Below are 27,523 nucleotides of genomic sequence, written 5' to 3' on the forward strand. Positions count from 1 at the left end.
GACAAGAACAAAAAAAAAGATGTTGAAAATAAGAGTTAGGGGGAGGAGGGTGAGATACTAGGGAGAGGAGTTACTTCAGATGGATTACTGATACAGATAATCAGGAGACAGATGAGAAGAGAGACAGACGTGGACAGGGGAGAGAGTTAGAGGGTGGAACAGGTGGACAAGCTGCATGCCAGAGGATGAAGTAAATAAAGAAGAGGAGTTAACTACAAGACAGATGAGCGAGCCAGTGTGTGGGCGAGAGAGTAAAAGAAAGGGAGGAAACGAGAGAGTGAAATAGCAGGAGACAGACACAGATAGAGAGATCTAAGGACCCGGCTACTAGTCCAGGCAGCTCTCTCATTTGGAGCCAACCCTCCATATGTGAAATGAATGGCTGATCTGAGGAGAAGAGATAACAGTGGAGGTTGGAGTGGAGTCAGGGATGTTCAGAGCCGCACACAGAAGCTGGAGCTGAACGATGGCTAGCTGTTAACAGCATGGGACTCGTAAAGGAAGCAAACAAAAGAGAAAGGGACAGGCAAAGACAGGGAACAAGGAAAACATAGAAAAGAGCAAGAACAACAGGGATGGAGTGAAGGAGTGATCTCCTGGCGCTAATCCAGCGGTGTGAAAGTGCCTTCAAAGCCTTTCCCTGTGCCCACATATCAGCTAGTGTTTCCTGTCTATGGTTTGTGTTGTTTTGAGAGAGCATAAATTGTATTTTCTGCCTCTCAACATGGTTGGGTTATGCGTTGGAGTTCCTTTGTAAGCCTATCTGAGGGAAAGATCTCAATCTGTTCTCTAACTGTGAGTAGCAGCGTGGAAGCTCTGCCACTGTGGCCACCCAGGAGAAGCGGATACGGTCACAGTTGGTGGTCCAGTCACCAGCTCCAAACGTGTGTGTGGCTGGAGAGCTGGTTGGAAGTCGTGGTGCGCACAATGTGTTCGTCAGTCTGTGTTTGATCAATATCAAACTCGTCTTTTCAAAAAAGGACATTTGGGATAATTAATGTAGCCTTAGAGGAAAAAGAAAATCAGTTCCAGTGGCTGACTTGTGGTGACATTTACCTAAAAGGTCCTGCAGTGACTCCACAGTCTCAGGCTTTGTGTTACCGTACCTGTACAACAGAGCTGCTGTTGCCCTTTTCCCTCCTCTCCAGCTGAACATCTTGAGACCAGTCTTCATCTCCTCTGGCCCTCACACACAGCTCCGTCATCTCGGCATCCTCCAACACATATGATGGCAGCTTGGCCCCAGCCTCTAGGCAGTCACAGTGTTCCCTGACCACCGTCTGACTGTCGGGCCCCACGTAGTGCTGCACCACCCGCAGCTCAATGTCCTGAGTCAGGTAGCTGCACATCACCTGCCGCCCGCAGATTATTACCTGGACAGGAGGTAACAGGGGAGAATTGCCAAAATTGGAATAAAATATTTAATCTCATGCACTGTAGGAGGCAACAGACACTGAGCCTTAAATACAGTTATCCCGTTGCCTGTGATCTTGTCCCCATAATGTTCCCAAAACAAGAGTTCAGATACTTTGTTCACTGACCATGACCAAACAGAAAGATTGGCTATAATCAAACAAAACACAAATGAGTGTTTGACACTCTCTAAGCTCTTGATCTCAAGCATGTTTTTCAGTTTTTGACGGTCATAGGAACCCATTTCAGTGGAGCAGTTTATGTGGGATGTTGGTGGAAAAAATAGGAAATTTAAATGACAAAATCCAAAAATTTGCCCTTTTAAGTCTAGGTATTGTTGTGGTCAAAATTGTCCAAACCTCACATCACATGCTTAAACTCATGTTCATTCCCCTTTGAAGCACTGAGTTGTTGACAACATTCTTCAAATCGCCTATGTGCTTCTAAAGCACTGAGTTGTTAGCAACATTTTCATCCTGGCTATATCCTTCCACCCTTAAGTACACACTCAGCGCCTCACACTGAAGCTCTCTAGTGTCTCTGGTCTGTGAGGGTTAATATCCTTTTTTAAACACATTTAGCAGGTTTTATTCTACTATTAGATGATCTGAAGGATATATATAATATTTTTAAAAGACTTAATTCACACAACAGTGATATCATTTCAGTCCTGCGTTACTCTGGCGACCTGTCCAGGATGTACCTGCCTTTTGGCCAATGAAAGCTGGGATAGGTTTCAGCACCACCGCGACCCTTAAGCGGATAAACGATTACAGCTGATGAATGAAATGAATGCATGAATGACATAATTCATAACAGTGTCTCTGATTAAACACTTGGCCTAACACAAGATGTAATGATCTATGTTAATAAAACAGCTCTTTTCTCTCTGATGATTCTCTTCCTGATCTTGATCATTGTTAATAAAAAAAGAAAAACCTACAACAGCATGTTCATTAAAAACTGCTACTCAGGAGGTGTAGTGTTTTTTGAGAATGCTACATGAGTATAATGTTTCAGATGCTGTTTAACAGACACCTCAGTTGAAGCACACTGATGTCTTTAGGAACATAACAGAATTTCTATTATGGAACAAACTAGTTTCCCTCTGTGAGGTTTTACTCCGTATTGAAATCTAAAGGAAAAAAAGAGAAATGGGGATGCGTTACACATTTTTAGCTGTGATAGGGAAAGTCATCATTGGTCAACTTTTCACCACTGAAAGGTCACTGGTGCTGGGAAATGCATTCCAACTTAAAATCTAACTTTCACTGTTACTAAAATGATTTCCAGGTCCTGATGCCTCTATAGCTGCACTGCTGCTGTATGTTTTTATCAGAGGGTTGCTCTGTGTAGCCTGATTGCTTCCTCACTGCCTGATCATTTTCCAAGGTCACTGTCCATCACTCCATATACAGTATGCACACACACACACACACACACACGTGCACACACACACACACACACACAACACTGAGTGGACATGTGTTATTTCTGTGTTTATGGACACATATGCACATGCAAGCACACACCACACACACACACATACACACACATACACAGCCAAGCCACAGCCACCAGGGAGTTCTCATCTAGCACTGACACATCTAATTGTGCTCAGAATTGATTGCTTCCACCACTCTCTGTGAGTGTGTGTGTGTGTGTGTGTGTGTGTGCATTTCTGTTTGCATGTGAAGGGCTGCATGTGTGTTGTGCAGGTTGTGGCACTGATAATGATCTTGGAGAGAAAGATCTTGGCCTCTAATGGGGGAAATCTTGCCATCATTCATTACTTTCTATCCATTCACAGACACAAACACACACGCTCATGTCAGCAGCTAGCTGTAATGTACACACACAGACACACACAGACACACACGCAGACATGCAGACGCAGACACAGACGCAGACACACACACACACACACACACACACACACACACACACACACACACACACACACACACACACACACACACACACAATAACCATAATGCACTCCCTTGCTGCACATCTTTTTCTTCCTCTGTTGACAGACATATTGCCACCTCAGAATAATGAGGTCTAATTGTGTTCTGAGTGGTTTTGAGATATTGAGCTTCAAAATTTTGCATTCTGGATAGCCAAAATGATATGAATCATTTTGTTTTTCTAAATCAAGTTTTTTTTTTTAAAAAAAAAAGCATTTAACTTAAATAAAAACCCTCGTTACATAATGTGAATGACTAGTCACAGAATAAGAATTCATGAATAACTCAATTTTGCCAAAAATGTCATATAGCATGATATAATCCTAAGGTGACTATATGTGTGAAAAGCTGCTTTTCTTTTTTTAAAATATTACTGCAAGATTTGAAGCTTTGCTCACTATTTTCATTTAACAGACGATCAACCGATGATCAAAAATAACCACCAGATGAAATGATCCGAACAGTGTTCTGAACAGTTATTGTCAGTAGCAGCTGAAATAACCCTGCCTTCACATGTGTTCTTCCCCAGGCATCAAAGTGTGCCCTGTGTGTGTGTGTGTGTGTGTGTGTGTGTGTGTGTGTGTGTATGTGAATGTGTGTGTGTGAGATTAGACAATACATGTGTTTGTGCAGTTGCGTGTGTACGGTATTTATATGAGGGGCATTTATAAGAGGGGAAATTTTTAACAGCAGTCAACATGAGGTGCTAATACAAATGATTAAGAGGCAGTCACAATAAAAGACCAAAGGGTAGCTAGACAGAGAGGGACAGTACAGCAGTGTGTGACACTTCAAGAATGAATGCCCCCACCCCAAAGAAAAACACAGGATGAGGTATGCTCACGCACGCGGGAGCCAACTTCCTCTGTAGTGGCAGCCGCTGTCCCACTCTGAGGCTTTGTGTTGTGAATTGGATGTGACCAACTCTCATACCCTATCATTGAATCCAATGGGAACAAGATGTAAACAAAGTCTGGGACAGACAGAGGAAGGAATGTGAGCGGCCGAGTCTGTTTTGTCTGGAGGACGAGGGGGAGACATGTGCGACACTTGACACTGTTTACATAACAAAGTGTCACCGCTATAATCTGACGGCATCTCTGCATTTTCAGGAATACACTGACTGGGTCTTGTATTTGTGGAAAAATCCAAACATGATTCACCACTGTTGTTGGTGCAAAAAAGGGGAACGCGGCTGGTTTATGATTTGGTTTACGATTTCCTGTGATCTTCTCTGTGGATTGATGGGGCACATTGTCTTTTTGGATGGCTTCAAGCTCATAAGCTTTTGTTTTAGTGCTATAAAACAGATTATGAGAACTGACAAAACACAAGACAGTCTGTTGTTGGCCGAGCAACTTCTAAATCATAACAAACAAATGCAAAAAAAAGCTGGAGATTAAAAAGTGCTCATCTCAAAATGTGTGCTAATTAAAATGCCCGCCATAATGTTGCAAACAAGTTCTTAACCACACAACTTTTTACAGGTTACATAGATCCCTATAATCTTGGTTTTGTTAAAAACTTTGGTCCTTGCTTATTGCTGTGGTTTAATTTCACTGCAAATCTACACTTGTCAGTTTGTCTGTGAATCTTTGGATTGGCTATAAATGAAACCCTGGTCAGATAACAATCCCCATAGTCTCGCTGTTTATTGCCTAAGATATCTACAAATTATACAATTAATCTCTTAACTCTGGGGAATTTACAATGAATCTAAAATGTTAAACTTTTTGTATGCAAGATGATTTTTTTATAACCAGGAAATACAGAATTTGACAAACTCCATCCATAGACAGAAAAAAGTAGTAGGTAGAGATTGTGTTCAAAGCCTCTGGGAACCCAAATCATCAAAAACATTCTTATTATGTAATTTAGGGTCTTACATGCATCATAAAAAGCATTAAAAAATGATCAGACATCAGCCTTAATCCAATTTTGAAATATAGCCATTTTAGTTTTTTCACAGTTTCCTGCAGCAGGACAGCATTATCAGCGATAACTGCAGTGTGAGCGTAGTGCAGACCTGCAGCAGTTAGCTAGCATTGGGATACTCTTTCAGGGACACACATGCATCAACACGCATGTGCAATCGGCCCAAATATATCAGAAAGAACAGAAGAACTCGTATTGCAACACACAGTGGTAGTGTTCTCTGCTCAGGACACCATCACTCTTTTTATAGATCAAATACTGTTCTGCTGCTATATTAATGCTTTTAATTTTTGCCTATAGAACCTCTAAAATTTTTTTGGGCAAAACAAATATGTTCTTGGTGAGCATATTCAGTACTTTTCACATTCATGTCTTATATCTCAAGTATTGTAGCAAAATAGAAATGTATTTAATGTTGCATATTTAAATAAAAAATAATGTTTCTTTTATGAATTTTGCCTGAAAAAATGTCTATAAACTTTCGGAAAATATACAAAAAAAGAATATTTTCCGAAAGTTTATATTTATGAGATTTTGTATCTTTTTTCTTATTATGAAAACATGACAAAAACAAAACAAAAACAACAGTAAGTCAGTAAAAACTGACAGTACCTGTTTCTGGACACCATTGAGCTGCACCACCTTGATGATGAGTGATGCTGTGCGTCCTTTGTACTGAATGGTCCTCAGCAGAGTCCCTACATTGTCCACACTGAAGGCCTCCGACCATCGCCAGTTCCCCCATCCCTCAATGCAGATGTGCAGCAGCTGCAGGATGGGACAGAGCAGGACACACACATACAAACAGACACAGAAGACACCAGACATCAGAGGTTAGTCTGCTTGCCCTTTATTTATCCTCGAGCAAAAGGCAAGTAAACAACAAGTTCTTTGTTTAGAAGATTTTGGTGAGCTGAAGAAGGGAGACAACAAAGTTCCTGTTTACTGGTGCTGAACAGACCTGCTGCTGTTGGAAGTAGAAATGGAAGGTCGCACACAATAAACTGGCTGGTGGAAAACAGCTGATGTGGAAGCTCATTATGGCTGCATGTGTGTGTGCGTGTGTGTGTACTTGTGTGGTTGGATGTGGAAGGCTCTGTTCGCCACACGTCTAAATAAGAGGCAGATAGTTTGGCTCTCAACCTCTTCAGCTTCATATTATCCATCACTTCAGTGTGGAGCCCATCCATGTGTGTGGCTGGGTGTAAACACACAGACTCAGGAGGACAGCAATAAACAGACGCTGTCCTGTCGTTTGACATCCAAACTACTTTACAATGGTGGCATTTTTCCGACCATTTTCCACATAATTCCCTGTAGTGTGGGCCACAACATAGCAGCAGAGCTAAAATATGCAAAGAAGCATGATTTTTTTTTAAGATAACTAAATCTGTATCTGCAGACAGTCAGCAGAGGGGAGGTTTTGAGGCTTTCTTCATTACACTGTATTAGGGAGGGCCAAAACCCTAATTCAATTTTAAACAAGATTTCGTGAAGCTAGGTTTCACAGTAATGATTGCCAGGTTACCATTGGCAACTATTTCTATTTCTAATCTTGGCCTTGGTGTCATTAACACATAAAAATAGAGTTAACAAACAGAAAAATGTGCACCCCAAAATAACTACATTTCTGGTGCATATAATATTTGGTGTATTATTGATGATATTTAAATGTTAATGTTACAGTCAAAACTAAAACCAGACAATGCTGTTTGTGTGAATATTGGATGTAGCTACTGTGATGTCACCCATTGGTTTGTGGACTGATGTTTTGCAGCCTTGATTGCAGCATTTCAGCCAGCATAATTTTATTTTTTTGGACAAGAGGGTGAAGCTAGATGAGCAAGAGGTGAATCTGACTCACAGACTGCGGCAACGCCTTGCAGACAGCCTGTCACTAAAGCGACACTGCCCTTTAACACCAGTAACTTTGGGGTTTAGCAAAAAGTTAAAAGTCATCCCCAGTACAGTTGACATGAATGCTGAAATGGAGACCATAAATGTTTTACTTTTTTTATTTTTTATTTTTTTGCACCAGGCTGTAAACATGTTCATTCCTGCTGTGTTTTTTGGTGAGGGTCTTTCTCTACATGTGTGCCCATGTGTTTTGTAAAAGATGGTAAAGCAAATAAATAGTCTGAATGTGGGCTGAAAAGCTTGACCAACCCATCAACATCACACATGAATGTGCAAACTGATTCAACTGACAAAGAACCACATGTACATTGATAAATAGAGAACAACAGATAAATACTATGAATACTATATTCAGATCAAGTGGCAACCTCAGAGTATGAAAAATGAAGATAACGTAGAAGTGCCAAAAACTGCAGTTCCTCTAACGGCCACTTGAGGCTGGCTCCAAAAGCAAGCCACCCCCCCCCAAAATGCCCAACTTTACAGCAAAAATGTAGCTGTACAGGGGTGATTTTTTTTATAACTCACACATTTCTACTTTATTAAGACTTAAAGTTAAAGTTATGCATATTTAAGGGCTGGGCTGCTTTTAGTGACAGCTGTCTGCAAGGCCTGATCACAGTCTATTCGTCAGATCCACCCCTCACTCATCAACATCGCCAACCTCTCAACCAAACATGGTCACTTCAAGCTCCGTATTACCAAGATGGTGACAACCGAAATGCTGAGCACGAGGCATCAAAACAACAGACCACAAACCAATAAAACTTTGAAAAATTCTTTCGTCACATTTATTATAAAGTGGATGCATACATTAATCACGACTAAAGATTACTTTTGGTTAATGCAATATTGTTTTTACTGTTTTCATTGTCATCATTTTGTTGTGTGTTGTTGTGTTGTTATGCATTTTCTTTTATTAGTTGCAGATTTGCTTGCCATTCAATCTTTTTACAACTTTTTTATTGCTATTCATAACTTTTGACTCTTAACATTTGTTTTTATTGAATTTATTGCAATCATATGTTATATATCCTTTTAGCCCACTGAAAGTGAATCCAGGGCATTTTTGTAAAAGAGCTTAATGCTCAGTAAATTTTCCCTGGATGAACAATGATTTGAAAATATGTGAAACGGCAACCATGTTTTTAGTTTTGGCATCCAAGAGCTAATGCCTGCTTGCCAGCCTGACTTTTAAGTTTGTGGTGAGCCCCTCTAAGTGACCTCCTCTACATGCCCCCCTCTGTCTATATCCATCCACACAACACGCAGAACAAAAGGCAAGTGGCCTGGTCAAATGTCCATCCATGCTTACAGCACATCTGTGCTACAGTGAGGTCATCCACAGAACATCACAGAGTGCTACATGACAAGGAAACTCATTTGTCAAACAATGTGAGTGTTGTCATGAGATTACGGTCACAATACAGGAGCAGAATCATAAATACGTGGGGAGATCTAAAGCCTTCTCCCCTCCTGAGGCAGCGTGGCCGACCCTCCACCTGACTGAACTCTCTGTGTCAGCCCAGCTGCCAACACAACTTCAACAGTTTGAGAGGGAGGAGAGCGAACATGAGAAAGACAAAGAATGTATGTGAATGAGAGACAGGGGACACAGTGGGGTGGGTGGGGGTTGAATACTCTCCCAGGAGTTTTGACTAGAGTGAACCGCTGAAAAACCTTTTTGAAGATTTACACTTTGGCTCGTCGCCTCAACGTGCCGAACATTTAGCCAATCTGACCAAAGAAAAACAAATTACTCGTGAGGTCAAAGAGCACGGGGGGACCCTGGTCAAGACCTTCTATGTTTCTCTCCGCTGTAGTCTTTCCTCACTGTTTGAAGGCAGATTTCTTTACAATAACATTCCTAATCAAAGCCTGAATTCAGTCTCCTCAAGATCATCTCTTCTCCCTGTCGGCTGAGTGGAAATGACATAATTTCTCAGATCTCCTGCTCAGCAGACCTGCTCACAGGGAAAGTGGCAGAGTGGTGTAAACAGCCAGGAGGCAGAGGTTAACATTCTAAGGGTGGAGAACTACTAGATGATTCCCTAAACCAGCACTAACATTATAATCTAGACCAGTTAAGATCATGGTGGTTTGAGAAAATAACAGTTATATGGGATTTTCTGCCATTGTGCTCTGACTCTCTCTCTAAAGGCGCATTTCCACTACATGTTACCAGCTCTACTCTACTCTACTTATGTTTGGTATCAGGTACTTTTCTGGGGGTCGTTTTCCATTAGAAGATAGTACCGCCTCAGGGTAGCTGGTCATCATAGCGACGCCACTTGAAACTGCTGTGATGTCATCTTCAACGCAACACACACGTATGCACAGACTCACACTCGCTGGATACAACTGTCAGCCAGCAAGGTTAGGAACGTTTGCACCTCCTTGAGTGACCACAGCGTGATCTTTCTGGTTGCCATTTTGGGAAAGAAAAAAAATTATACAAAACTACGCCCGCTACAATAGCTTGGCTGCTTAAAAATGGCAGGTATGGGTTTGCGCTGTTCAGGGTATTCTGTGTGTGCTGCACATTGATGATGTAGTGATGATTCTCTCTCTTTTTTTTTTTTCTCATTGTTTTTATTGCAGTTTTTACATTTTAATACAGAACAATGTCTTTAACAGACACACAAAAAATGAAGAATGGGAATGAAAATTAATTAATTAATTAAAAATAAATAAATAAATAAAATTAATTAAATAAATAAATAAATAAATAAATAAATAAATAAAATAAAATAAAGTTAAATTAAATTAAGTTAAATAAAATAAAATAATAATAATGCAGTACAGCTCTGACTTGCGGAGATAGTGAATACAAAATTTATAGGAGTTGGTGGATTCCACATTATGAAAGTTATTTCAGTTGTACAGGATTCCTTTTAGAAGGGTGGAGGAAAGGTCATGCCCGACATAGTCCAAGTATGGGCGCCACATTCTGAAGAATTGGTCCACACTAGAATGCATGATACTGGTGAGATATTCTAGAGGGATCAGTTCAGAAATAATTTTTTGCCATCTGCTTATAGAGATCCGCCCTTGTCACTGACCCACTGCAAAAGAATGTTTTTTCTGGCTGCAAATGTCAAAATATTATAAAGTCTCTTGCTGGTTGATGTTCTTGTATGTTTACTTGGAAGTCCCAGGATCAGAGACACAGGGTCCATGTCTATGTTGATGTGAAGAATACTTTCTATTTCACGGATAATTTCAGTCCAATATTGTTGAAGTTTCTGACAAGACCAAAAACAATGAGTCAAGGTTCCCACATTAGTTTTACACTTAAGACACAGAGGGGAGAGAGAGCGGTTAAAGAGATGCCTTCGGTGAGGAGATATATGTAATCTGTGTATGATTTTAAGTTGTATTGCTCTTGCCCGGGTGCACATTGAAATCTTTTTTGCATTAACCCAGATGGAGTTCCATGTTTCTTCATCTAAGGTAACTGACAGCTCTTCTTCCCACACACCCCTCACCCTCTGCGTGTCAGAAGCAGACAGTCCATTAAGCACATGATACAGTGAACTCAGAGACACCTTGAGTTTCTGTTGAAACAGCATTCTCTCAATAGCAGATATTTCAGGATGAACAATAAGAGTTGTACTATGGGTAATGTAGTGTCTCATTTGCAGGAAGCGAAAAAAATCTTGTTTAGTCAAATTGTATTTGTTAGTGAGCTGTTCAAATGACATGAGGCTATCGTTTGAAAACAGATCAATGAGTGACTTAATATCCTTATTACACCATTGTTGGAAACCAGGGTCCGAAGAGCCTAGCGGAAAAGCAGGATTATTTACAATTGGGGTGAACATAGATGTTAGACTTGATCTGCCCTCGAGACGGCGTACAAGCCGCCATGCTTTTAGAGTATTAATGGTTATGGGGTTCGTACAGTAAGCTTCAATTTCTTTAAAGTTTTTAAGAAATAGTAAATCCTTCAATCTGCACCGCGACAATGCTGCCTCAATATCCATCCATATCGAAGCTTTACCCTTAACCCAGTCATTTATAAATCTTAAATGGGCGCTAAGCTGATAGATTTTGATATTAGGCATGTCTAAACCACCCATCGAGGTTGGCAGGCGTAGTACTGCCATCTTAAGCCTGGGTCTACGTTTATTCCAAATAAAAGAGCTGAGCCATCCATTTATGTCCTTCAACACCCTTTTGGAAAACAGAACAGGGATCATTTGAATAGGATATAAAAGCTTAGGTAATACATTCATTTTAACAAGGGCTATACGACCCAACCAAGAAATAGGGACAGAGACCCAACGTTCCAGATCCTCCTTAATATTGCGAAGTAGAGGCACAAAATTAGCTTTGTATAGCTGATCAAAAGATGGAGTAATAGAAATACCCAAATATTCAAACCCATTGGGGGACCATTTGAAAGGAAATAGTGGCGTCATGGATGGTATTGTTGAGAGCGTGCCAAGGGGCATAGCCTCTGATTTGGCCAAGTTAACTTTGTAACCAGAAAAGCAACTAAATCTTTTGATCACATTAATTAGAGCTGGCACTGATGTTTCAGGGTCAGTCAAAAGGATAAGAACGTCATCAGCATATAACGTTATTTTATGACACAACTGTCCGACTTGTAAACTGTGTATTGAGGACGATTCCCTTATGGCCTCAGCAAGGGGCTCAATGGCCAGGGCAAAAAGAAGGGGAGACAAAGGGCAGCCCTGCAATACCCCTCTATGCATGATGAAGTATTCAGACCGGAGTCCATTAGTCAGAACAGCTGCCTGCGGTCCATTATATATAATTCCAATCCACTTTATGAAGTTCTCACCTAAACCAAATTTGCTCAGGACAAAGAATAAAAAGGACCATTCAATTCGGTCGAACGCCTTCTCTGCATCAAGAGTAAGCACTATACCGTTAATGGAGTTTTGTTTAAAGACTTGAATAGCGTTCAGCAAGCGTCTGACATTAGCTGATGAGTTCCGGCCCTTTATAAAACCTGTCTGATCATCTTTTATTAATACTGGCAATAGATTTTCTAAGCGAGAGGCTAAGATTTTGGAGAGTAGCTTTCTATCCACATTTAAAAGCGCTATGGGCCTATAGGATGCACAGGATTCAGGACATTTCCCTTTTTTTAAAATTAACGATATATTGGCCTCTTTCAATGTTTGTGGAAATTCTCCTTTTGAAGGAATAATTGAACATATTGAGAAGAGGTTCTGCAAGAATATTTTGAAACTGTTTATAAAATTCACAGCAAAAACCATCCGGTCCTGGCGATTTTCCATTTTGCAGTGATTTTATAGCTTTAATCACTTCATTTTTAGTTATGGGACTGTTAAGGGCAGCCCTCTGCTCTCCTGACAAACTTGGTAGGCTAAATTGAGCAAAAAAATTGCTCATGAGTTGATCTCCATCCGGAGCTTGGTCAGAAGCGTACAGCTGTTGGTAGAAACTCTTAAAACAGTCATTTATCAGTTTATTCTCATATACTTTGTGGCCTTCTTCATCAGATACAGCTGCAATAGTCAGGGATTCTGCACGTTTTTTAACATAGTAAGCCAGACATTTTCCAGGTTTATCCCCGTGCTCATAAAATCTCTGTTTAGTATATTTAATTTTTTTCTCTGCATCCCTTGTAAGAAGGCAATTTAGAGCTGATCTGAGTGTAGTGATTTCTTTCCACAGGTGTGGTGAAGGAGAATCAATATACTTTTTTTCTTTATCTACCAATTCACTCTCTAAGGACTTTTGTTTTTCCTGACTTTGACGCTTTTTGGTTGCGGAGTATGAGATAATTAACCCTCTGGCATAAGCCTTACAGGTTTCCCATAGGATGGAAGAATCTTTGGCTGACGGAGTATTAACTGATAAGAATGCTTCCAGTTCGGTATTAAGATGTTTTACAAATTTCTCATCCTTGAGGATTGTGGTATTGAGTCTCCAGTGCCGAGACTGTTGCAGTGACGACTTAGGTTTAATGTCCATTATTACTCTGGCATGGTCGGAAATAATTATACTGGAAATTTGACATGATACAACTGAATAAAGATCAGCATGTGATAAAAAAAGGTAGTCGATTCTAGTATGACATTTGTGAGGGGCAGAGTAATATGTATATTGTTTATCTGAGGGGTGAATATATCTCCAAATGTCAACCAACCCGAACTCAGCACATAGAGCATGAAGTGCCTTGGCGTGGGGTGAAGGAACCATGGTACTGTGAGGGAACCGGTCGATAAGTGGGTTTAGAATCAGGTTAAAATCACCGCCAATGATAACAGTGGAGTTAGAAAGGAGTGGAGCCAAGTCCAGAAATAATTTAGTAAGAAAAGTGACTGGGTGGGCAGGGGGGAAGTATACATTCATTACCACAATATTTTGGCCCTGCAAAATTCCTTTAACTATAATATAACGGCCCCTTTGATCTTTAACACTACTGAGTATTTTAAATGGCAAATTTTTTTTAATCAGTAATGCAACTCCTCGGCTTCTTGTTGTGAAGGATGAAAAGTACACTTGTCCAAATATCCCCTGCTGTAATTTCAAATGCTCTTTGTCATCAAGATGTGTCTCCTGCAACATCGCAATATCTATGCCATCTTTCTTTAGACATGTAAATATCTTTCTCCGCTTAATAGGATTATGGATACCCCTTACATTCCAGGTACATAGTCATAGCTTATTCATAATTTGTGTTGTTTATGTACTGAACATAATGGTCCTCCACACTCCAAATAAAAATAAAACAAAGAGGTAAGAGAAAGAGCTGTATGCAAAAGTAACATAAGAAACATGATGTCCAGAACTAAAACAAAAAAACAAAACAAAAACTGGCAACAGCCCTACTGAACATGTAGGGGAAACACCTCTCCCTGTAAGCACAGGTGCGGCACGCGCTTGACTCACGCCTTTCATAAACATAAACACGCATCTGCCAAGCACACGGTGTAGAACATTTCACCTGGTTGCAACTGAAGGCAGGATTGTCATTAAGTCCCAGAGTTATCAAATACTCACGCACATACTCAAGCTTCAAAGGGGACACACCAGCAGGTCGTTAAAGAAATAGATGGCCCAGTGGGTGCAGGGATTTAAGGCAGCAAATCCACGTATGCTGCGGCCACCTCCGGTGAATCAAACTTCTTCTCCACGTCATTGACGGTCATCTTCAGCGTAGCGGGATAAAGAAGCGCATAAGGGATCTTCTTGCCTCTCAGACGGTTCTTCACAGCATCAAATGCCTTGCGCTTCCTGACCACCGCCGCTGAGTAGTCATTGAAGAGGGAGACGTGCAGCTGGTCCGCTGGCTGGTTTGGTTCTGCTGAGAGGCGCCGGGCCGCGGCCATCACTCGTTGTTTATCAGTGAAGTTATGAACCTTCACGATGATGGGTCTCGGACGTTGTTGCGGCCCCGGCCTCCTCGGAGCAAGGGAGCGGTGAGCGCGGTCCAGCTTGATCCTCCCAGCCTTGGTTGTGAGCTTGAAATAGGACGGGAGCCACTTCTCCAGAAAAGTGATCGGATCTCTGCCCTCCATACCCTCCGGTAGGTTAATCAGACGGATGTTGCATCTGCGGTTGCGGTTTTCTAGATCATCCATATGATCCGCCATTTCGCTGATTTGTGTCTCGAGTTTTCTTACTTTGGCGTGGAGGTTTTGCATCGTATCTTCTACAGTTGAGATCCGTGTTTCGGCCTCCTCCACGCGGGTCCCTAATGCCTGTACCTGCGACGTTTGGTCGTGGATAGCAGCAAGCACGGTGTCAAGCTTGGCATCAAAAGATTTTGTAATATTGTCTGTTATCTGACTCAGAGCTAGGAGAATATTTTGGTCCACGCCGCTTTTAGTGGTTTCAATATCGGCAGGAGCCTCCGCATCGCTAGCTTCTTCGGGCTCCGGCATGGCAGCGTTGCTAGTATTTTTTCCCGCTGGTATCTTTTTCTTGGATTTGGTCCTTGAGTCAGGCATTTTAGCGAAATAGTTCTCCAGGCTCATTATAGAGCTGCTCTCACATATACATTCAGAGTCTTACCAGGTGAGCACGTCATTTAATCGGATAATTCAGGAAATTTCACCGGAGCCCGACGGAATAGGTGTTCACACTACGACGCCATTTTCCCTTCTCCGTGACGATTCTCTCTGATCAATCAGTGGTCTGCACTGTTTCCAAGTCACCTTTTAGTAACTCATAGTACCCGGTTGGCTTATTTTGGAATCCCAATAGAGCAGGTACCAAAAAAGGTGCTACCAGGTACCAGGTACTTTGTCCTAATGGAAAACCAAAAAAGGCAAGTAGAATAGAGTAGAGGAGAGTAGAGCCGGTACCATGTAGTTCTGGATGAGATGGAAACCTTTTAATTTTAACTTCAAAATCTTCCTTAACTTTTTAGTACCAGCCCATTTTAAAGATTTAACTGGTACTGCATAGGTGTTAATTATGGTCAAAATGTTGTGGTGGTGAACCTGCTCTGCTATACCTCAGCACCATCTACGAGGGCCGATTTGTTATTTCAACACCTCTCTCTCCTTTAACCCCTCTGCTCCGCCCCCTCTCGCTGTGGCTCAACTTGACCTTTAAGGGAGAAGTCATAATAATGTCTCTCCTCAAACTTCAAACAGCGGCTGCCGCTCTTGTTTTAATTCATCACTGCTCTGACTCAAGCAGTGGAGGAAAAAGAGAAAAAAACCCCCCAGCAGTGACACAGATGAACTGGACACGTAGGACAACAAGAATGAAAAATAAGAAGCTGTTTTGCCTCTTTGTGACTTATCCAAATGTTGTGACACTGAGGAAACCCAGTCAGCCACATGTGGTGCTTTAATGCACATGGATTAAGCCAGGCCTTACACTAGTAATATACAACTGACTGGAGAACACCAAGAGGAACTGCTTTGTAGGAAGACAATGCTTAATCTAAATCAGAATCTAGTTTAATTAAATTTTAGGTTCACATTTTTTTAAAAGGAAAACTGTGTTTTTCCTGTATGCCTACAGCCAACAAAGAATCCAAAAAACAGAATATTCTTGATGAACAATGTTTGACAACAGCAAAACTACATCAAAACATCCATTTACAAACTCTCACACAACTTGTGCAGTATTATCCAGGTCTCATATATTCAGCTGTATGCTCAGTACTTCCTAAACAGACAGCCCTCTCAATCAGGCTAAACTAAAAGTGAAATGTAGCTCAGCTCTCTGCAAAGCCAGACTCCATTGACAAAAACAGTAAATTTAGCTTGCTTAACAGCTGCCTCAAATCAGTTAGTTTGTTGGTTTAATGGTTTGACTTAAGTGTTTTAAAGTGTTAGTTCAGATTCTCCAAAGTCACACAATGACTCAAAAAAATACCAAACAAGACACTCCTGCGTGTAGTGCGACAAAATTACTGTATTTGTCAATGGATTCAATTGAGAATATGACTGGATTAATGGGACTTGGATTATACTTCTCAAGTTGTGACAATTTGTCAATAGATGTGTTGATATTTAGCTGTAACATCGACTCCTATGACTTTGATTCATTAAGACTTCTTTTTTCTTTACATTCTTCATTTACTGGAAAAAATGCAAGAAAAGTTTTCTTCACAAATTTAATGACAAGGTGAGTTACTGATAAACAGAAGATCATTTTGGGGGTGAAGTATTCCTTTAAATCTATCTCAAAACAGCACTCAATTGCTCTCATGTTTACTAAAAGAGTTGCTTTAGGGGGTTTCTACTAATAGCCCATTCGATGTACATATGGGCATGCCAGTATTGTTTAAAGATAAAAAGAAACATATAAACCTATCCTTTAACCCTGATGTAAAAACAATTGATTATATTTTATGTATCATTCTCTGTGTAGAGCATAAATACTGAGTACACTGTAGGTGATGAGATGTCAGTGGAGAGGCGAAACTGTGATGAAAATTTAAACTGGTTATTGCATACACTTTTGAAACTTAAATACAGTCAGAGTTCATGTTTTTCATTTTGCTTGTGGTGCCCCCAGGCATGTTAAGAAACCATATTCACATCTGCTTTCTAATTCGAAGAACTCTAACCTCAAGAACCAGAATGATGAAATACCCCCCCCAAGGCTTTACATGAGAGTGAAGCCTAAAGCTGCCTGTACTGTATAATGGCTTGACAAGGCCAGAGTGCCAAGGTGATAAACAACACTGAACTGAACTGAAGTAAGTGGTATATAGTAAGTATAAAACTGTAAATCATTTCTGATTTTCAAAAAGCCAATAGAAATTGATAAACTTGTAAAGTGTAATAATGTACATATATCTTTATAAACTCTCTGAACTGTGATTCTCAATTATTGTAAAAAATAACATTTTGAGCAAAACCAGCCTTGAGCCTGTATTCTCAAATGCTAAGTAAGATTGATCTAATTTAAAAATAAATCTTTTTAAAAACTCAAATGCTAACTCTCAGATACTGGCGCTGACTTGAAGATCTTTTGTCCAAAACCAACCATGCCGTCCAATTATGATAAATCCAAGTTGGGTATTGAGTGTGAAAGAAATGCAAAATCTCAATCTCTCCTGATTCCCTTAAATCCCCAGTGAGAGATTGTGATTACGACTGGCTGATGGTCGTCACTTGGCCTCCAACACATTACTGGGCTACAGTTTTGGTACTAGAGTGATCTGCATGAGATTTATTAAACTGAGTAATTGGATGCACACACAGCATTTTCATCCTGTGACTGCACTGTTCTGTGATATTGCCTGTTATCTGTTTCGATGATAGTGAGCAGGACTTGAACAGAATAATGTCATACTGTTGCTTTTCCAATAACAACTCAGGCCACAGGCTCCGACATTAACAAAATAAAAGCATTCATCCAAATTCTTTGGACGTAACTTGACCGACGCTATTGATATATCAATAGAAGGCTTTAGTCAAACATATTTTCCACTCATTAATATAATCAACCTACAATTTTTCATCCCAGTTCTTCAGGAATGAACTGACTACAAGTTACTGATATGGCTTTTGGTTTGACAGTGTGTCCTCGCTTTGTATCATCATGAAGGTTTAAAGTGACATGTTTGTCTAAATACACTAATATAACTAAGCTACGGACGATTCATCTCAGGTCCAAGAAAATGAATCATCTGATTGATTTGACAATGGGATCGTCCATTCCTGCATGAACTGAATCAACTCTATTGTTTTTTGGTCTAACGTCCCCAGTCAGACCGCAGGGCCACATCATCACAGGGATTACTTGCCTTGTAGTGGTCAAACATGGCGTTGATGAAAGCTGAAGTTTGATATGGTTTGTATATTACTGTATTACCACTGGTTTCATTGGCTTTGTCACAATCCAATCTGCTTAAATAACTTAGAGCCTGCAGGTATCATTGAGCCCATAATGAGGCTTTGACATATGTTTTCAAATCAAGCAGTCAGCTGAAATTGTGACTAACCTGAACATAACAAGGAACACCTGTCTACTAAAACCAAATATCAGGGGGTCAGAATGATGATGTTAAAATCCACACAGATCATGTTGGGACCATGTATGGTCTTATCACAAAATCAGTACCACATGCAATTTTTGAAACCCCATCACTCAGATTACCCAGTTGCCCTGGAAACTAAATGCAGAACCCAAACATGGGACTGACACATTCATAGATGGTGTTAACTTCTAAGAACCACCTTCCTCCTAAACTGTAAGTTATATTCAGTGAGTCAATCAACCAACCAAATTCCATCATGGGTACGATGTCATGTCTACTGCCTGGTCCACTGCTTAATCCTGTCCCGGGAGAAAATCATTAGCAACAAAGTTTCCTGTAAAAGACGGTAAGACATCAGTCAGTAATAACCAAAGCAATGACTATTAGCTTCCTGGTAAACGCAGAGCCATTACCTCATTTGGATGGCAAACACTCAAATGTCTGCTTTGACAATGTGGGTGTCAAGCATAGATGAACTGAGAAACACATTCAGCTGGACAGACAAAATCACTTTATTTGTCTCTCTCTCTCTCACACACACACACCAAACGCCCTCCGACCCCTGTCCTCCTGCAGACACAACGAGTCACTCCTGCCACTGTAACCGCTATCCGTCTATTGTCCTCTAACAGGAATGCGCTTGGGTGCACATAACACACATTAAGTGTCTGTCCGCAGCGCAGATGTAATCACGTTCCTGGATGCTGCAAAGACAGCCTGACAAAGCCGCAGTGGTCTTCTACCCATTATTACCATTCCTTCATTCCATCTTTCAGACTATAATAGGAGATTTAAGACTTGCAGACATGGAGTGAAGGTATAAACAACACCAGCAGCTTTGCACACTAGTTTCCATAGCAGACCCAAAGAGGCTGTGGCAGGTCTTAGATGGTTAATTGTTAATCCACTCCACCCAAACAAGCTTTTACATCTTCAGAAAACTTTGTGAAGCTTGAAAGTTTTTGGAAATTTGAAAATAATGTGACTTCAATTTAATATGTCAAAGGCTTACAACAGTCTGACAAGTCTCTGTAGTGCCTATCTTATTTAATGTCATGGGCGTAGACAAGAAAAGAGGTTTGCGGAACAGAGGCCTGTTTTGTCTGGTGAAATAACTTTGGGACCAGGGAGCTAGCTAGCCACCTAACAAATGAGAAACAGGTTTATACCCAGACAACAAAACAATATGGCTTACTTTGTCCTCTCAGAAGGATGAGTATGGGAAAGAAAAAAAGGAGAGAGATAGACAAAGTTGAACTGCAATGAGTGGGGAGAAAAAAAAGAACATAAATGAGTTTAAGGGAGAACAGAGAGACACAACAGCATCCTTGCCAGGGCACTGAGGGCTAACCCATGTAACATGAGGGAATTATGGTGGCTTTAACAGCTGTCTACAATGCTCCTCTCCTCCTTGGCTCCCTCTCTCTGACAAAAGAAGCAAGGCAGTGCAACATCAAAGTGCAGATTTGCAAGTCTAAGAAGCGGTTTGAGAGCTGGAAGAAGGTACAGAGAGAAGGCATTGTGTGGGTCCGTGGTTGACAGAGGAGACGTTAAGAGGTTTATGCTTGACTAACATTGTTCCATAGTTCTCCCTCTGGTTTCTACCAAGGCATCTCAGACATCCAGGGCCTCGAGGGTTCCAGGAGACGCAGACGCAGCAAGTGTTTGCACCCAATGAAGAGAGCTGACAAAAGGAGTACTGTCTGAGAGGAGAGAGGTTTGTAAACCGCATGGTGGGGGGATGAAGGAGCCAGTGGTCGAGGACCCTTGGAAGGACAGAGACCTTGTCTCAGTCAAAAGCATAAAATAAACAAAGGGTTGCCGTTGGCTTCTGTAGAACAGAGAGAAACTATTGTAACATGATGCATACTAGTTTTGCCCACATGACAAGACAAATGTCCATTCTTTGTGCTTGCTTATTTCTATTCATTCTATGTAGCCTCTCCCGTCTGACACCGGGTAAACAGCAAAAAAACATCACTCTACTGCAGGGCTAACACATACTGTACATAATAAAATTTGTTCAAACACAAATAAATAAACAGACACACTGTACGAACAAGGAAACAAAAGACAGTTTGTCCTTGATCACAGACAGGCGAGTCAAGAGGAGACCTCAGTCACCCATACTCTGACCACAACCAGAGTTCCTCTGAACTACCAGCAACTGTAGGCTGACTACAGTCTAACTCAGACAACATGAAAGCTATTGATGTCTCCACTCGTTTGACAATGCAATGCATAGTGCAATGTAACACTTCACTACAGAGAGTTTTGGTTCAATACAATGAAACCACAAGCTCTCCTGCTAAAGAACAAATGCAGCATGGGTTAACCATATACAGCTACTCCTAACCACAGAGTGGTAGATTGTGTAATAAAACTGAGGCCCAGGGACATGTAAAAAACATATCACCATAACATGGTCATGCACAAAAAGTCTCTCCTGCTTCCAATCCGGGTGCAGGAAACGTTTGTGCATTAGTATCTGTCACTGGCTCTGCCTGGCTGACAGCCAACACACATCAATGGCACAAAAATAGCATCTTGATGCAGCACTTGGTGGTTTTCAAATGTTGGACATAATACTTAAAATGTTGATACTTCAAATGGTATTTTGTAATGAGTGATGCTAAGTAAAGTTTCGTCTGAAATGACTTCATGGTGGATCTATGGTACATGGCAAGATGCCTCTCTGGGTCTCAGAGTGTCATGTGACTTGACCATGGCAAGAATCACCATGTGAATCACCAGTGCTGCTCCTGTGGGATTGGTCATACAACACTAAGGTGCTGTCCGTGGTGCTGAACTCAGGGCAGCACCAATGGGACCACAGCGCTCACTGACTTTTCACCTGCACCTCACTGTCTTTATGATTCAAGACAGAATTAAACTGTAAGCTGGTGAAGCCACGCAGACAATGTATGGATTCAGCACAATTTAGTCCCAAAATGGTCAGCTTTAACAAATTTTATAACTGGAATGAACTTCTGCCAGATTGGCTGTCTTTCGATGCACAGTCTGAAGGGTGTCACAACTCTTGATTAATTGCCTGCACGGTGAACAATCAGGATGTCAGATCACTGGGTGGATCTTTGGCAGGTCATTTTAAGACAGCATGGAACAGAGAGAGAGAGGGAGAGAGAGAGAGAGAGAGAGAGAAAGAAGCACTTGCCCCCTGCAAGTGCTTCTTTTGGGGCAGCCGACCTTTTCACAAGGGATGCACCCAACAGTGGAGAGCTGGAAAGTGGGAAGAAGTATACAGGTACTTGTCTCATTAACTCTTTGGTCCATTCTATCAACCTCTTACTGTGGATGGGTCTCTTCCATTATTTTAAAAGTTATGTAAATGTGAAAGAAAATCAGTTTCAGCTACAATTAATTCATTGCTGCATGTCCCACAACTGTTACTGCCACACAAACTAGCTTGTAAAAATGACAGTATTTGTCCTGGTGTCACCTTTTCAAAGACATGTATAATATGTAACTGCAAGATATTCTGGTCTGTTGAACACAGTGGAAAAATGAGGGAGAACAAAAGCTTTATGGGTTGATAAAGTTCAAGTTATGAAAAGCTGCAGATGAAAGGTTACTAAAGCTCTGTAGTGGAAAAGACCTAACTGTGCTGTAGACACCCAGCCATGTGCAAAGGATGATGTTCAGAAGAAACTTAGCACCTAGACGTTTCCATTTGTTCCATGAATTCATAGCACTTGGTGTAATATAACAGCTCTGGCTGTTGTAGCAGCTCTTATGCTGTTAGATTACAGATAGTAAAAGACTTACTTATTCCTGTCTGAGAGACTTGACAAATACATTCAAGAGCCCCCCTTAATACTGCATTTATAACTTGTTGTTTTTACAATATTAAAGACTGTCACAAGACATGAAATACTTTTCACCTGAGGCTGCCAAAGACTTCCTACCTGGTTACCTTTCTCTCTGTGTATTAGATTGCTATTAAATTAGAGTGAGATATCAGTATAAGATGCCTTAAAGGTTTACATTAATTGTTAAAAAAGCATTTTTACAGGGTGGCAGTTTTATCAGCACTCATACTTGGGTCACATAGTCACTCCAGGAATTGCTCTGAATTCCTATAACATGTTTTACCAAATAAAATTGAGCTTGTGGGACATTTTATGGGACATTTCAACATTCACTTACACATTAAAAAGAAATAGACATTTGTATACTACACAGCATACACAAAATAATGAAGAGTGGTGAAAATAAAAGACCTCGGCCACAGTGAGAGACCTCACTCTGTAACTGACATCACTGTATAACGCAGGCTGCTGAACTTGCTAATACTGGGATCTCAATTGAATAAATCTGCTGTCACAAAGTGTCCCAGGGTCATTAAAACATACCAACACTTTTGTCATGTGGAGACCAACCAGAAACAGTTCTGCTGCCCAAACAGGGCTGCAACCCCGTGGTTTCAGAGTCTTTATTGTAGTTTCAAGGCCAAGGATTTGATGGAGAAGATGAAAACATATTTTTTAAACTGCTAACACATTGGCATGTTTAAAAAGATTTACATAGAAAAACAAATAGGAGATTCTAGCTGCTCAGCTCTCATCAACATGATAATTAAATTAATCTCCTCGTGTCAGAGGGAAAGCTTCCTCTGGGACAAACTACACAGGGAGTGGAATTACTCAAATATATATACACGCACAAAGCCATGACAGACCAATGGCTCATCAGATATACAACATGGAATCAAAATAAAAATCTCACAGCATGTCAGTAAGGGCGAGGAAACAAAGTCTTCTAAGGCTGAGTTGGAGGGATGAGTAGAAACGAACTGTACAGAGATAAAAAGAAAAAGCGGGCGTTGAAGGTGGAGACTCACTGTCCTCCCTGTATTTCTCATGAAACTCTTGGCTGTGGTAGAAAGCTGGGGAATGTAGTACATTGTTTTACAATGGCTGGATGAGAACCAAATGGTGGGTTGCAGAAAGATGAGAATGGGTCCCCAGAATATTTAGATTTCAAAAAAATCACTGGAAACACTATAATGTTGAAATTTTTCTTTGTTTTTGCAGTATAAGGCAAACATGAGGTTCAGAACTTTGAGACATGTCCTATTAATCACTAATACAGCCTGCTCCCAACAAACACTGCTTAGAGAAATACTTTCATCCCTCCAGTGACATACAGTCAGAATAAATACTCAAAAGGCAATCGAAAACAAAAGCTTTAGCCTTAGTGTTTGTCCTGCCTGAGAATTGGAGGGCAGTAAGGACAAATTGGGTACAAGAGATTGGGTAAAAGGCCTGTTGAATATATAGACAATATAGATTTGAAAATGATTAGCAATGAGCACTCGATGTCTAATTGCAGATGGACCAGCCACTGGAATGAACAGAGGTATTAATGTATAAAGATATAGGCTAAAGAGGCCTGTGCCCTGAGAAAAAAAAGGTTAACATCCTGGGATCATAAAATTACCTGTGACCTTTGACCTCTGGGTGTTATGGAGTGTGAATATGTAATTTCATATAGGATATTATCTGTGTCATTAAAATAAAGATAAATCCTATAAAGGCTGCATATCTGTGAATATGCCTTGCAGGACATGCAATATTGAAACTGTTAAGCCTCCAATAAATCATAAAAACAAACACTCGACACATGCACACACTAAAATGGATCATCATATAAATATTCATGCAAGTACATTCACAGATACAATTTTGTACACAAATATCCACTAAATTTTTCAGATTTGTTATGCTGTTCATAACATATGGACAGGCTAGTTAAAAGACATGTGAAATGACAGTGTAAAAGTTTGATTAAAACAACAGATGATGAATTATTTTATCTTATTTTATTTTTTGCATGTAGGCCATTATTATCATTATCTTTATAATTGTCATTATAGCTATTACTATTATTACTGTTATAACTGTCATTATTTTGTCGAAAACATAGAAACTAATGTAAATTATGTTTATTCCTACAAAAAAAGGACTAAAATAAATCAAAAACAACAACAGATGGTAGAATAAATAAGAAAGTTGTTATGTGGTGAAAATCACATTGTTTTTCATAATTAAAAAAAGTCTACTTAATCTCTGAGGAGGCAGATGTGCTATATATGTTAAGAATAATTTGTACAGTAATTGTAACTTACTAAAAGTAAACCATAGAAGTCTGATGGAAATTGGTCTGGTAAATTTTTGTGGCCTAAACATTCAAATTCCACAGCAAGTTTTTTTTTTGGGAGTTAGTGAGTTTGGTTTGGTGTTCATTTGCACAGAAGTGGTAGGAACATAATGCAAAAATAGTTGTTTATTTTGTAAAATTCTTTAAAAAATTGAAGGAAACTTGCTCTGCGTTTTCTAAGTAACCTAAAAAAAAAGTCACTCACCATGTTACCATGTAACCTGGAGCAGGAATGTGAATCCTGCATAGCTGAGTAAGGCTGTAACCTCGCCCAGCGATGACTGTTGTGTTTGTCTGAGGTTATCCTACCCAGGAAGACATGATGATAATGATCCTCTCTCTCTGAGGACTGACTTAGCTTCTGACCCACTGACTCACACACAATTTGTATCCTGTTGCCATGGAAACAAAATGTTAAAATAATGAGTACATAAGGCATCTCCAAATTTAATTGACTATATTTGACATTTCTGACAAAGGCTTTGCCTTAGTAATCACTATGATTTATTAAATTTATTTTGTATCACTATTCCACCAGGGGGTTGTTATTTTTTTTCAGAAATGCACATGCCTGGACAAGATAATGAGTGTGACTCTAAAGGATAACTGACTGTTCTTCACATGAATGTAAGCTTAGACACAAACCATCATCAGAATGCAATTCAGGGAGCAACCAATGATGATACGGTGTTCACCTTTCACTTTTCTACTCATGACCTAATGTAATGCCTACACGTACATGTCAGTTTAAAAGAGTCAGTTTCCCTTTTGGACCCGACTCAGCTCAGAGGATAAACAACAGGAAAGTGGAGCTTTTCTCCAGGGATCAGAATGGACAGCGGTCCCTTTCAGCGGCGTCTCTCTCTCCCTCTCCCTGATCACTCAATGTGTGGGTTAACCTGATTGGGGCTAATACGTCCCAAAGGGTCAGCCTAATCTGCTGCAGTTAAAGCCGCAATCTTGGACGAACAACACAACTAAACCACTTCACTTGAGGGCAGTGTTTCTTAAACAATGGGTCAGCATGGTGAAATATGAAATCCTACATGACAAAAAGAATTGATCCTTTTTAGGGAAATAAATCTACCTATTTTGAATGATGAGCTGTAAAAGTTGAACCCCAACAGTAAAACAAGAATCTGGATCAGATTGACACAGCAAAGTGCCTGTGGCAAGTAAGCAACAGGAAACACACACAATACATCAAGCTCCTCACACATGAACGTAAACACGCAGATATAGACGTGCACACATGGGCGAGCGCATAGTGTAAACGTTCTATCACTTTCCTCTCACACACACACACACACACACACACACACACACACACACACACACACACACATTCATAGCAAATACCTCCCTGTCATGCTTGCTTCCAACAACACAGCCAATCTGACCGCAAACTAATAGTCCTGGGCTGCTATCTCCAGCACATTTCCCCCGGGAACCACACACACGCACACCAACACAACACTGACGCACATACACACATGGACCAATACCACACACACACGCACAACAGACAAGGACATTTATCCAAAAAGAGAGAGAGGCAGCGCTCTTCAGTAGAAGCCTGCTCCTGGAGTAAATTACAATTTATTCAAATTGTGAATATTCCTTGTAGGCACTTAAAAAGTCCTTCCCAAATCTAGGGGGCTTTTTACGCCCCTCTCCCTGCTAACCACACTAACCACAGGGATTTCCATCAGCTAGGCTGCATCCTGTACCAAGCAGCCAGATATTTCAACCATCCGCACCACACCACACGCCAGAGCCCAGAAAAACAGCAGGGTGGGGACAGTGAGTGTGTTTGTGTGTGTGCGAAATAGATATAAACTGTACTTAATTATAGAGTTATACGCATTATTATTCTGCTGTTTTGTAATTGATATATCAACCTGTATATGTATAACTCTCTATCTATTGCTCTTTCTTATATAGTATATATAAAAGAAATAAATCATAAAAATATCTAAAAGGGGGAAATTGTAAGTGTTTATAAACTTCTTCACCTTGGCTGGCAAATGCTGGGGTGTGAAGGCATGCTGAGCCTGAAAGAGAGAAATTAGACTCAGAGGCCTGACATACTCCAGGCCTTAGGAAACATTTTATCACAGTGTGTGTGTGTGTGTGTGTGTGTGTGTGTGTGGGTCTGTGTGTTCATGTAAAGGTATGAACTTGATCAAGTGTGAGACCACAGTGGGCTATGAAGACGTGACTGCCTCAATCGACCCTTTTAATGCATCTTATGGTTATGAGTGACAGCAGAAACAGGGGGGTCAAAAGAGTGGAAGGGAGAAGGAGAGAAACAGAGGAGCACTGAGAGAGTGTGTGACCCGAGCCGAGGTTCACGTTTCACTGCGAAAACACTCTGCTCCGGCGTTCTTCTGAGAGAAGTGACAGATATTCGGAGGTATGTCAACATCGTGGGAAGTGTACGCTGCTTCCACCGCTCAGGATCGCACACATTAAGCACTCTTCTTTCACAAACGGACACACAAAGGCACACACAGAAGATTGCAGGATTTTTAAATGTGCCTCTCTGTTTTAGTTCAAGCTAAAACAACAGCAGCCCTGTTCGTTTAGGAAGTTTTTTCCCCTCTCTCCTGACTCTTTTGGACTCTGTCTGTGTGATAACAGAAGATGGGAT

The 27,523-nt window shown here is 40.6% G+C and overlaps 1 protein-coding gene across 4 annotated transcripts in view; it reads right to left on the reverse strand.

The window, feature by feature from the left end:
* The window catches only part of vps13b (vacuolar protein sorting 13 homolog B), a 392,967-nt gene that overhangs the window by 55,815 nt on the left and 309,629 nt on the right, over positions 1–27,523 (reverse strand). For all 4 annotated transcript variants that reach the window (XM_042490601.2, XM_042490600.2, XM_042490605.2 and 1 more), the window contains exons 47-48: positions 5,931–6,086; positions 1,107–1,373 (exon numbers count right to left, since the gene is read on the reverse strand). In XM_042490601.2, coding sequence (XP_042346535.2) covers positions 1,107–1,373; positions 5,931–6,086 — 423 coding nt within the window. The remainder of the gene's footprint in view (positions 1–1,106; positions 1,374–5,930; positions 6,087–27,523) is intronic.

Source organism: Plectropomus leopardus, chromosome 11, assembly GCF_026936395.1.
Source record: "Plectropomus leopardus strain MGB_pleo_1.0 chromosome 11, ASM2693639v1, whole genome shotgun sequence".
Lineage (NCBI taxonomy): Eukaryota > Metazoa > Chordata > Actinopteri > Perciformes > Serranidae > Plectropomus > Plectropomus leopardus.